Source organism: Astatotilapia calliptera, chromosome 16, assembly GCF_900246225.1.
Source record: "Astatotilapia calliptera chromosome 16, fAstCal1.2, whole genome shotgun sequence".
In the NCBI taxonomy this organism is placed as follows: Eukaryota; Metazoa; Chordata; class Actinopteri; order Cichliformes; family Cichlidae; genus Astatotilapia; species Astatotilapia calliptera.
In genome coordinates, this window is record NC_039317.1 from 28450503 (window position 1) to 28464587 (window position 14085).

General features: G+C 38.4%; 1 protein-coding gene across 5 annotated transcripts in view; it reads left to right on the plus strand.

Moving 5' to 3' along the window:
• The window catches only part of dpp10 (dipeptidyl peptidase like 10), a 253842-nt gene that overhangs the window by 173972 nt on the left and 65785 nt on the right, over nt 1-14085 (plus strand). For all 5 annotated transcript variants that reach the window (XM_026143890.1, XM_026143891.1, XM_026143892.1 and 2 more), the window contains 2 exons: nt 9721-9815; nt 13500-13574. In XM_026143890.1, the coding sequence (XP_025999675.1) occupies nt 9721-9815; nt 13500-13574 (170 nt within the window). The remainder of the gene's footprint in view (nt 1-9720; nt 9816-13499; nt 13575-14085) is intronic.

Consider the following 14085-nt stretch of genomic DNA (forward strand, 5'->3'; position numbering starts at 1 on the left):
ACTTTAATGCATTCACTTAGTCAAAATCCCCTATGCGTATATTGAGATTGATCACTTCTACTGATCATAAGAGGCCATCATGAGCATATTCGCCCATTTCCAAGCACATAATCTGACTACTTAGAAAGATAATCTTGATACATTGAGTGTGCATAAATATGTAAAATTAATCACGGCTGTTAGATACAAAGTTGATATAGCTGGTGTTCCCATGAGGCCCATTGCCTGCACTCATAAGCTGCACATACTGTAAAGTGACTATGCACTCACTGCTTACCCTTTTTTCAACAATACAACTATTATCATGGATTTTTAAAAGGGCACAAACCGCTGCGGTCATTTATTATGGCCTATAAATGCTTTCACCAAAAAAGGTGAATAAAAAATCCACACTTTTTAAGTGTCCACTCTTTTTTGACTGAACCACAGTTGCTGGCAAAAAAAAGACACCTTGTGATAGGACTCACATCAAAGAAATCCACTTAAAGATATAAGACACAAAGCTAAGGTCTTAAATTAAGCCCTATTCAGGAGAATTCCTATCTACTCTTCAAATAACTCAGATACTGCAGCTGCATGTGTAGCATGTGCTGGGTACAGTGACCATTACTTAAGTCTACATAAGCCTGGTAGAAAAAGTTGAGGTCATTTATTATTCATCGGGTTACAGACGTAGGACATTACTTATACATTAGAATCTTAGCTTGTACTTTTTCAGATAAGAACATTACATTATTTAAGGAGACAAGTGCAGAGCAGTGCAGAGACCTACAGTAATGTTTTAAAGATCACTTGAATGAGTTCCTTTTTATCAGCTCTAAATATTGATTTCACTCCCGTAGGTAGGTGCTGATTTGAGATTTTACACTGCTGAACATTAAATGGCAATTAGGTTGATAATTCTAGAAAAAAGATGTCAGTATTTTTGGAGGGATTGTAGTTTTGCTGCAGTAGTTTTTCACGTCATCAATCTGTTTCCTCCAGGTAGGCTAATTTAACCAATTTTAGTAATCTGTCATCCATAATATAGCTGTAAGATTTTAAGGCTGTTATCCCCGCTCCCATTATATATAGCAAAATTTTTGCAAGAATGTGTGCTATGTTAAAGTGAGTTCCAAAAATATGAAAGCAAGCAAAATTATATCCCACGCATAAACCATGACGTTGTTGCATAAACCTGGTCGTAATCAGAATGTCTGAGGATTTGGAAACACATCAGAACAGAAGTTGTGACATGTAGCATCTGAGTGAGTAATTTAACTGAAGCAGATTCCTGGCAATGACAAATTATTCTTGGGTAGAAATGGTTAGCTTTCCCTGGTATTCTTTCACATTCAGAAGAAAATTACATGGATTTCATATGGACTGGGTAATGTGTTAGGAATGAGAGTATGACAGTCAGCGGTAGCGATTCCATCATCAACCAGGATGAGGCCGGGCATTGTTGTGCCCCAGAAGGAATGCAGGCCCCACTGCACCAGTATAGGGTCTGACAGTGGGTCCAAGAATTTCTTCTCGATATCTAATGGGGTATCCTAATGGATATGCCGCCCAGACCATCCCTGACCCCAAACTAAAACAGTCATACTGAATGATGTTACAGGCAGCATAACATTCTTCATGGCTTTTCCAGACCTTTTTAATCTGTCACATTTGCTCAGGGTGACCCTCCCGTCATCTGTGAGAACCTCTCAGTTCTGGTATTTTATGGCAAATACCAATCAGGTTCCACGGTCCAGGTTCCTCAGTTCACCCTCATCCCTGTTTCTGATTTTTTTGGGTCAGACTTTCATACCAGTGGCCTGCTGGAGATTATTTTGTAGGGCTCTGGCAGCAGATAGTATGGCGGTCCTGCTGATGGGTTAAGGGCTTCCTATGGCCTTGTCTGGCTCTCCTAGAGCAACTGCCTGTCTGTTGAAATCTCCTCCATTCTCTTCAGACTGTGCTGGTAGACATAACAAAACTTCTGGCAATGGCACTTATTTATGTGCTCTCCTGGAGGAGTGGGACTTCCTGTGCAACCTCTGTGGGGTCCTAGTATTGCTTCATGCTATCAGTAGTGACCCAATCCATATGCAAAACTAGTTAAAATGGTCAGAAAATGTGTCAGAGGCCTCTACTGGCAAAACCTGTTGTGGGGGTTGTGTCATTGCTGGCCCTTAAATCACCTGTTAATTTCACTAACACCAAAGCATCCGAAACTGATTAACAACCCCATCTCCTACTTAACTGACCACATCAATATCCAAGAAGTTTAATTGACTTGACACTATCAATAAAACAAGTTCACTTTTTTATTTATTTTAACAGAGCTGTGATCCATTCCCATTGCTTGTTGAAGTTGCAGTCAAATAGTAAATTATATTTAGGAAGATTCCTAAATGACTGAAGTGATTCATAATAAGAGCTGGTCTAATTCTATAAATATGAAAGAACAGTGCTTCAGTGTTACTTTATTACTTCCTGGACATCTTTTATGAAAAGAAACATTTCAAACAATGCATCAACTAAGTTCATGCAAACAACGATCAACACAACTAATTACATAAATTGTAATGTGTAGTGTTGTTTTACCGACTCATATAATTTTTAAACTTTCAGTAACTTTTAAACTTTAAAAGGATCCTCGCTGTAGTTAAAGAAGTTTGTTTTGAAGTTGTTTCCTGTGTGAAGCACCTATAACACCGGTTTAAAAATGTGTTCTATAAATAAATATAATTAAATTTGATCAAGTGAAATTGGAACTCACTTTGTATTGGACCTTATTTTGGGCATTGCTGCATAGCCAGTTTTTAAGAAAATAATTTTATTCAGAGATGAGTTCAAGTGGATGAGTTCTTCACCAGGAAGGGTTGACACAGGTGAGCAGCTTTTCTTTATATAGTCATTTAATTTAATTCCACCTTGGTAATGAAATTATATTTTTCACTGGGCTGTCAACCTTTTTACAACCTGCATAAAAAAATACGATTACATGTGGCAAAGTGCTTAAGATGCTTTTTTGGTACTACATTTCAAAACAGTGCCATTTTTTTGTGGGAAAATCATAAGAACAATGTCTGCCATTGCATTAAAGCAGTGGTGTCAAACTCAGTTGCACAGGGGCCAAAACTAAAGGCACACTTTAGGTCGCGGACCAAACAAGATAAACATTTTTTGAACACACTAAAACAATGGTTTTTTTAAACATAAATACGAATAAAAACAGACAGTAACATTATTCCAGAATAAATGGCGGTGATTTAAACCTTTAGCTCAGATAAAGTTTACGGTCTGAGTTACGGTGATCATTACATGCTCCATTTTTAGGACTTTACCACACAGTGTTTCCTGGTGTGTGATGCAGTAATATGCAGTTAACTCACGGTACAGTTCTCCTCTTGCATCTTTACTAGATTCTACATCCTGCACAACACCAGCGCTCCATCTGTTGTCCCAGGGCAGTTTCATGTCAGTTACACTTTGAAATACGTTTTCATAAATGTCTTTTCCTGTCATTGTCCCGTGCATCGATTTAATGTCCAATATTTACACTCCATGGATTCAGATGGTCAGCTGTGCAATGTCCAGCATGTCTGTACTTTCAATCCACAGCAAGAGAGTATGCAATGAAGTTTTTGCTTCTTTCACACAACTGTGTTCTTAAATCAGTGGCCATCTCACCAACCCGATCAGCAATCATATTTCTCCTCAAGCTCACATTTGCCAAAATCTGCTTTTTGTCTGGACACAAGACGCACACCTTCATCATGCAGCTCTTCAGAAACTCTCCCCCGGTAAATAGCCCGGTGTTCTGGCTGTCTCCTCTGCTACAATAAAACTTGGTTTCACAACAGCTTCACTTTGTGATTTTGCTCTGGTGACAAACGTCTGCTGAAATGTCAGATTCTTCTTTAGCTCTTCTACTTCTGTAGTTTCTGCATTTCAGTTTTTCAGCTTATGTTGTGACTCGTAGTGCCGTCTTAAATTAAATCCCAGCCACATTAGCTCCACAAATAATAAATGGGTTTACCAGCAATGTTTCTAAACATACAGTATATTCAGTCTCCCACCAGTGCTGAAAGGCTCTGTTTTCAGAATCAACTTTTCTCTTGTTTTCAATCAAGGTCAAGAAAAGCTGTGCAGTCAAAGACAAAAGGACTATTCAACCGATCTCGCTTTTGATAGTAAGAAACTGGGTTTGGAACCTATATTTAATAAATTTCTACGAGACAAGTGTACTGAACACAAAGCACTTCTTTGGAAACCCGATCGTTTTTTTCCAATGCAGGATCACATAGACCAAAAGTGTGAACACAATTATATTGAAGATCAATTTTTGAGAAACACAAAAGCACCTTCATCCTACACACATAATTGATTAAATATCATCCTGGTCACAGAGAACGAGCAGCACCTCAAAGCTTTGAACTCTTGATCAAGTATCTTAGGGAAATTCCCAATAAGCTCTTTTCCATAGTTTACATCTGTGATGTGGGGGAGTCAAATACATCATTATTATTATTATTATTATTATTATTAATAATGTTTCAAAAATTAAGTATTTTTAATCACCTTGTCGCTCACTTGCTCACTTGTTTGTAATGAAAAATATTTTACATCCAAACCAAAGCCAAGAGTAAAGCAGATCAATCTTAAAGTATTTTGTGTTTCTTCATTTGTTTGCTAAGACTGTATCAGAAAGGTGAAAAGCAGTCAGTACACCACTGACTGAAACACAACATCTGGAATGTTTGGGATTAACCAGTAAAGACGGCTACTACATGTGAAGTACAGCTGTTACAATACCAATGGCAATGAATAACCTCTGGGACCCAGACGTGACCCTTACCCTGATCCACGCATTGTTTGCTCTCACATAATTACACTGCCAGTGAGCCGAGCAAGCAGAAACGAAACCAAAGAAAGTAGTTTTGTGCCTAAAGCTAACCAAAATGTAATCACATGAAGAAAAAAATCAATAATAATTTATATTTTTTGAAAGGAACCTAGAACATATTTACACTTTAATATTACGAATCTGGTTGAGGGATCCATATAGTATGACCGATTCTAACCATTTATTATAGTGAGATATAAGTGTAAAGACAAATCAGGGTCCACCATCATTACCAGGAAGCTTAAGAAATAAGGAACAATAAGACAAATACTGTAATACATTCAGTAGCGGTTTTTGATACGGGCGGTTGCCCGAGGAGGTGGGGGGCGGCATCACAAGCATCGGCAAAAAATAAAATAAAATAAAATAAAATAAAATAAAATAAAATGCTCGTACTCATGCTGCCCCGACGTCATGCCAGCGCATATTGGGAATGGCATAGGCACCGATCGGTTTTCTATCGCCCATTTGCTGGGAGTAAGGGCGCCCTCCGTTTGCGAGGTGCGCCTGCTGATTACGGCTCAGGGAGGAGGGCGGGGCGGCGGGGGATTCTCTGTTCTGGCTGGAGCAGCATCTAATAACCAGCTCGCAGAGGGAGTGTTCGCCCAGGGTGGCAAACAGGCATAGGACCCCCACTGAATACATGTACGTTTTGTGTGAGTCTAACAATGTAACACAACATCACAAGTTTTAAGATCAAAAATATACTCATCTATAAACAACAGGGTAAAGAATGAGTGGTGGCACTCGGGACCTACAAATTGGAGCCAGAGTTTTGGCACAGTGTTCACAGCTGTTGTAAGTTTGCTGTTGTCACTGACATGAACATAAACAAAGCACGGTACATTTTCTGTAAATGATACACCCTGCATGTTTAGAGTCAGTTTTACATGGAAATTTAAGAGCGAACAGTGTCACTGTTTTTTCAGCATTATGGCAAAATTGGTTAACTCAGCAGTGTATAGAGATGCAACTCAGGCTTCATTTTTGCACCAGCTCCTAGGAAAATGCCAATCTGTATAAACACGAGAATATTACTAATGAAGACTAAACCCACAATGTATCTACTTTACCTGTATCAAGGCAGACTGACTGCATCACAGCTGTGTCAGGTAGCATCTTGAAATGCTGATGTTGAGGTAGATTGCAAGGTATTTTGTAGATGTGCAACTATTATAGCCAAATGAAATACCGTATTTAAATTTGTCAATTTGGTATATAAATCCAGTAAGAGCAGGACTATTGCAGTAGCTGATGTGGCTCTGCACTGAAATGAGCCTGCTTCAGGTAATACCATATTCTACTGTATATGTAAAAACAACTATGGCCATCATCTGGATCTGAAAAGACACGCTTTCTGCAAATGCCATCTAAGGTATGAGGCTGTTTCGTGTTATTAAGAAATATTCATTGTAATGTTCTGTAACTTTATTCAGACATACAGAAGCTGTTCTGGAAAGAGCCACAGTGTGTGCTGTATTTGACACTAAGCACATGAGACTGAACAGCATGACCAATATACCGAAATCTTTTGTGTGCCAATCGATTTCGCCGTCTTCAATCAGATGTATTCCGTTTCAAAGGTTTTAGGGTTGCAAGTGTGACTTGGTGAGATTGCTGTTGTGACATTTATCAACAAATGAAAAGGTGGAATATTCTGACATTGTGCAACTGTGTTAAATTGCTGTCAGATTACTGGAAAGAACATCTGAAAAGGGCCAAAAACTTGTGATGGAAACCTGAATGGAGAATTGTGCTTGTTCAGGCAGCATAGTGAAATTTTAGCTCACATTAGATCATTCAACCACAGGCTCATTCATCATCATTCATCAGCCACAGCTTCCATCCAATAAGGTCCAGTCATTTTTATGCAATTCATTCAATGCACTTTTATTTGTATAGCCCAACCAATATTAAATATTGCAGCTGAAGGGGTTTGACAGTTATAAAAACATTATCACCTGACATTTCTTGCCGTTTCCTCAAATTTGCAGCTAAAGCGCCATTCACCTCTGTGACTCTTTTCTTGCATACTTAACTTTTAAGATTGTCAACCTTTATTTGTGTATCTGATTGTTCCGAAGATGTTACTTCCCTGGCAGGAAACTTGGCCCTGTTCTTTCTCAGAGCACTCGCTCACATAGCTGAATATTTTGAATAGTTTTTGAGTACCCTGAAGATCCTGATTCAAGAGGTGCTGTTGCTACGGAGATGAATGTCTAATGTTTGTATTTTGCATTGAAAAATTCTGTTGTACAGTAAACTACCACAAACTCATCTCCAGTTCATGCCATGCAGTATGAGCTCCTCTACTGATAAAAATCTACTGAACAAGTTTTACATTAAAAGAAGATAATATAAAAGTGAGTTTGGGTATTGTGGCTATCAATTGTGAAATATTCTTCGGTCATGCTTATTTGTTTGTGCTACTTCCACCGTAGATTTATATACTGAACCCTCAGCTGAAGTCAGATGCACTTTAGTCGTGGTTATATGCGACTGTGATGAAATGATAACATTATTACTTACTTATTAGCAGGTTAACGTCATCTGAGAAAAGCCATTACTATTACTTTATTTATAATCCTCAGACTATCTTTAAAACGTATTTAATCAAGCTTATCAACAACACATTTTCAGTTTTTGCAAGTGTATATATCTAAATATATATAAGGAAACATATTAATTCACAACCGTTGTCTTTAGAGTTCGAGTGTTATTCAATTATGTTATGGTTATGTTTAGGTGAATCAATCATCATCTGCTTTAATACAAAGCAAGTCCATATATTTATTTCCTTTCTTACTCTCTATCCATCACAACCTCCTCTTACTTGTTCTGCAGTTCACGTATGTTTTACATTTTTTGTTCATTGTTTGTTTTGCATAATCCACCCAGTGATAACTTTAGAAAACGGTTATGATATACTAAGGCAATCATTTAATATAAAGGTAACTAAAGATCTATTATTTATCCTAAAACATGGGAGCAAAACAGGAAAAAAAAAAACCTCCAGCAAACAAAAACAAAATAAAAAAGATAATAAATGAATAAAAAACAAATAACTTAATAAAGCCAAAAAATTCCATCAAATAGAATAAACAAATATTTCAATTAACTAAAAATAGATCTCAAATAAACAAAATAAAGAATAATTGAAATGATTAAATAAATAAAAGTTGAAAGAATAAAGTAGTTTCATAAGGTCTAATCAAAACAAACTTAATAGTAATAGTAATTTTTATAGATTAATATCAATAGCAAATATGAAAATGGCGTCATAAACTTGAGTATTAAAAACAACAGGCAAAAAAACAGAATTTTATTTTTAAAACACAGCAAATCCATGGATAAACTTTCCTATACTGCAGATCTCAGTATGGTGAATCAAGCAAAATTAATATTTACCTTCTGATAACATGTCTTCTAACATGTCTTTGGATGATCTTCTCCTAAATGCAAATGCAGCAAAAAGAGAGACATACCTCACAAACAGTTAAACAAATGACACACAGACTGCAGCTCCAGCCTGCTGCGACACTTTGATAGATGCGTTTGGGGCAAAATGCTGGAGATATATATAAGCGGGATATATATAAAACAGATTTTAGCCAGAAGCCAAGGTTTGGGACAAATTGTTTTCACCTGACAATGGCACATAATGAAAAGCCAAAAAAGGATTAATTATCTGGGAACAATAAATGTTTGTTCCAAGTGTCCATTAAATGTTCAGATATTTCACTTTGGATTGATAGCTATCCAGCAGAGCTAGCCAAAGAAAAATCTGAGGGTGAATTCCCAGAGAAGATAAAAATTTCAAGGTTAACTTTGTTGCTGTTTCTGAGAGCTAACTATACTGGTCGGGTTTTTTTTCTTCTTTCAATACTCTTTGTCACATCTCTGCCACCCGCTGTTTTTATGGCATTGCTCACCTCACTGTTTGTTACACCAGAGATTCATTTGTCCTTTTGTTCGTTTCGTCAAACCCACATTTTGTCACTGCTTCAGCCTCACTATTTGGGGCCTTTATTTGCAGCTAGAATAGTACAGGAGCTGCATTCATACAAGTACATTTGAAAGCCGGATGCATAATTTGAACAGGTGAAACAGAAAGAAAAGTATACTTAATTGCTGGTGCATTTTCTCCCTGTGCCTGTTAATTTGGAAGCTGCTGTTTGTGATGATGGAAATCTGCTCTTTACATGGATAATTTCACTATCAATAACATGAATGAGGAAAATTTTGCTTATCCCCATCAGATTTCTTTGTCTTTCACTACACCGAGCATTAGGATTGTTAGTATAATGTGGATTCACTCTGCTTGTATGAATACTATAAATGTGGATGCATACATTCCTTGACATTTATGGTTGCCTGTGTTTCTCAGTGTTTAGCTTTAATACAAACCAAACAATGCAGTCACGTCCATCCAATTCTGCTCTGTACAAAAAGATGTTTTCCTGGCAGCGTCACACAATGCTGCTCCCATCAATACACAGCATGCCGCGCTACCTGCGAGATGAAAAATCTGGGCATTTCCTTTTGTGTTTGTCTGACAGTTAAATCTCACTTTTCATGCTCGCAGTTAATCACATTACATCACCGTCGCTCAAACTCGGCCCCTTTTGGCTGTCTGCGGCGTTTTTACTGTTTTTTAATTTGAGGGAACAGTGAAGCTGAAAAGATGTTGTTTTTAATGGCATCTTGACAACTCTAAACAAATCCACAATGGCTGCTTTGCTTTGTTCTTTCAGTTTAAAGTTTTTCTCTACATTTTTATGACAGCTTTCAGAATTCATGCAGGTGTTTTTTTTCTTTGTTCTCCCTTTTTGTTCACACAGACTCTGAAGTCATCTACAGGAACAGTGACGGCCATGTCATCAAGTTCAACATCCTCACAAATGAAACAGAGATCGTCCTGACAAACGGCACATTTGTAAGTAACTATTAGTCTTGTTTACTGGCTGGTGACTGCCATTCAAAAGTTTGGGCACACTCTATTCTGGCGTGTCTATAGGAAATTAAGAAGCCAAAACTGTCTCAAATATTAATTCACTAGCTGGGCCCAAGTCCTCATTTAAGGTTTGGTAGCATTTTTAGTAGATAAAGGTGAATAGCTTAATCAAGAAATGAGCTCCGGTTTGGGGAAGGCCCCGATGGGGACTGGGCTTGGCAGGTCCCCATGTACTAATGAGAAGTGAAAGAATTGAAAAAACGTGACGGAGGGAGGGTGGGGCATGAAAACAAGAACAAACAGCTTGTAGAACTGGAGGAGTCATATATAGATAAGACCCAGAATGGGTGTGTTTGGAGGCGGGGTCCGGCCCCTGACATTTAGATAACTTCTCTCCAATTGATAAAAATATTTAAAGGTACATTTTTTGCATTTTGCATTTGTGACCTTAAAAATAATTTCAAACTAAATGTAAATAAAATCATCAAATTTGACTATTCTGCTAAATAAAGATCATGCTTTATTTTCATGTAACACCAATTTGTAGCACAGGTTGGTGTAGAGAGTCAGTGTAATGTTTAATTTACTAGGCAGAAGAAAGCTTTTTCATTTAAAATGGTAACTTTGCAAAAAGAAAACTATGTAAGCTAATTGAGGTAGAAACTGAGGGTGAAACATAAGGTAATTCAAAAAGAGTTATAGAGATATGATCAGCCCCTAACAGCCCTTGGTAAAATTTTGTCTCTGGTGAAAGTTTAAATCCTCTTTGGATTGGTCTTAAATGTTTTTCATTAAGAGAATTTCCATTCAGTTGATTTTTTTTCCTACCCTCTACATATTTAGGTTGCACAGTGGTGTTGCTCGTTGTAGACTGTACTCTGTAGTTTCACTTTCTGGCATTTTGGGTAGAAAGGTTAGAAAAATAAAAGCATGTTAATCTCTACATGAGAGATTTTGACTTTGGAGTCCAGAGTTTGGTTTCCAGGGGCAGTGACTTTGTTATTAGGTGGTTCTTGCCATGAAGAAGGACCTGTGATGTGTGTGTCGGGGTGGGTGTGGGGGGTTGCTGTAGGCATCTTTGAAGATTTAAGTCAACACTTATCTAGCATGACCACAACAGCGTGATTCAGATACACGCATCGTATTTTGTTTGTACTTAAAGTGATCTTCATTTGTTGAGCCAAAACATACCCACTGTTGTGAAGGTTATTTTTAAATGTATTCCACTACAGATGACAGAGTGCATGGCCCAAAATGTAGTTTGTAATGTATTCTGTTAAGTTACTTAATATGAGTAACATATTCTGAATACTTTGAATTACTTGATATATTGTCATGCTTTTTACAACTACCGTATTTCCCGGACTACAAAGCGCACCTAAATATTAGCCGCACAAGCTAAAATCAGGGGAAAATCCTGTTTTGTACATACATTAGCCGCACCTGACCAAAAGCCGCAGGTGTTTCAATGTTGACTTATCATATGTAAGAGAATATGCACAAAGGGAATTGTCAGGAAAGAGATGGCTGTTTGGAGACATCACTTTTATTAATATTTTGAAAAACAAGTTATGGGTACATATTTGCACATGTAGTACATAACAATAACCTACAGCACACCAGAACAATAGATTCGGCCTACCTTTTAGGCTCAGGTGCAGTGACACGGCTTTAACAAGAAGAAAAGTCAGTCATTCACCATCTTTCTCTTCTTCCTACGCACTAAAACCACCAAAGTCCTCTTCTCCAGTGTCGGATACAAACAGGCTCAGGATGGCTTCGTCATCCACTCTTCTTCTCTCCTTCGTTGTCACTTTCAAAACCAAAGAAATCCTCATTGTCAGTGTCAGAGTCGAACACGCTCAGAAGGGCCGTGGCGGTGTCCTCCTCTCCATCATGCAGCAGTCCAGCCCTTCAAAATCCGTTGGTGATCGTGGATGTTTTCACACTTTTCCACGCTGTCAGAATCCACCGGTGGAGTTGGGCATAACTTGCTTTTTGGGCATAACTTGCAAGTTTATCGCCGCTCATCATCCACGACTCCCGCTGAACGCGTAGCGCTACTTTGAAGTTTGTTTTTCGCGCTACTTCGTACGGCACTACGTTGCCTGGCGGACGGACATGTGGCTAACATACCACTCTTGAACCCCGATCCTTCCGCCAGGCAACGTAGTGCCGTACAACAGCGGAACACACAAAACAAATCGTCTTACGATATGACAAAAATCACGGACAATCCATAGAAAAGCCGCACCTGACTAAAAGCCGCAGGGTTCAAAGCTTGTGCAAAAAGTAGCGGCTTATAGCCCGACATTTACGGTACATGAATCTACAGGATGGGCCATTTATATGGATACACCGTAATAACATGGGAATGGTTGGTGATATTAAAGTCCTGTTTGTGGCACATTAGTATATGTGAGGGGGCAAACTCCTCAAGATGGGTGGTGACCATGGTGGCCATTTAGAAGTTGGCCATCTTGGATACAACTTTTGTTTTTTCAATAGGAAGAGGGCCATGTGACACATCAAACTTATTGGTAATGTCACAAAAAAAACAATGGTGTGCTTGTCTGTGAAGGTTCTCAGTCATCCAGGTCATCGTAGTCAAAGGAGCTTGCAAATAAAAGCGTCTGGACTTCTTTAAGTTACTTGAAGACGTTTCACCTCTCATCCGAGAAGCTTCTTCAGTTCTAAGGTCAAATGGTGGAGAGTCCCAGATATAAACCTAGTGGGAGTAACCCCCCACAGAGGGACAAAAGGACCCCCTGATGATCCTCTAATCGCCTGAGCCAAGGTGTGAAACTGGGTGTGGGTCCCAATCAGCCAGAGTTTCGGGAGGGATCTCAAAACTGGATTATAGCCATCTATAATCCAGTTTTGAGATCCCTTCCCAGACACCTTAACGCCCACTCACATCCTGGGCCATCTGATCTCAGGAATTCGCATGATAAGGTGGGGCCAGGTTTCACAATGAACTCACACGAAATTCTGGCTGATTGGGACCCACACCCAGTTTCACACCTTGGCTCAGGCGGTGTATCCATATAAATGGCCCACCCTGTACTATTGCTGTGTAATTTATTGCTATTACTGAAGGCTACTTGCCACCGAGCTAACATCTTTAGCTGGTGTTAGCTGAGGTTAGTTCATAGACAGCAGACTGGTAGACTTGATGGATAGCATTAACAACCTGCTAGCTGCAAATAATCATGTGCAGTTCTGATGTAACAGGACACTTACATTGGAGGCTCTTATTGCGTGTTTTGTTTGGGTTTCTGGGGATTCATAGAATTACCAAAATTAGAAACAGGAAAAGACCACTGTGTAATCCATTTATTTCTACAAAATCACTGTATTCTAATTGTCACCTATTTAAGCGGTAACTGTAACAGAATACAGTTACTCATATTTTGTATTTTAAAGACGTAATGCCGATACATGTATTCTGTTACTCCCCAACACTGAACATACCTGCAGACTAATGATAGCTGACAGTTGATTGCATCAGATCCCCTGATCTTCACACTCAACTGACCTAATGTAAACTCATCGAGATTCATTGGTTGAGTAGGTGTACTGAAACTTTTCATTGGTACTGTACTTTAGAGTTGATCTTTTTTGTCGTATTGTAAAATATTTCTTCTTCTTTATTATTTTCATCAGATTAACTTCAACGTGGCGAAGTATGCAGTCTCCCCTGACCTGAAATATGTGCTCTTCGCATATGATGTGAAACCGGTAAGTTTGTTAGATCTGTACAATCATCATTTTTTTTTCAAGAAGAAAATACTCTTATTTTTTTTTTATTATTTTCTTATTTTTCCATCTCTGTCATACTGAGACTGTTATATCTACATATGGTGTGTATAGAATATGCAATGGAATGCAGACACTGGCTGCCCTCTCAGATGGGTGGAATGTAAATAGATAAGTTTGGGCTGTTGGTTTCATACCATTTTTTTATGTTGACTTAAACTGTGCCTATAGGACTCTGCGCTTATTGAGTTTTTGCTTTGTAAACAGACAGCGACTCTTTCAGTGCACAACATGCTCAGCATGGAACAATGTGGTCACTGCTGCTGGGAAAAAGGAGTCAAATAATTTACTTGAAGTCACAGTGAAACTGAAATAAATGCATTTTCGTATTTTCTCATTGTGTTCCTGACTGGACTGAGTAGACTTCATGGGCAGGTTAAGCCAACCATGTGCTTCAGATATAGTTGGAATTTTGGTACATGGTTTAGTGAGT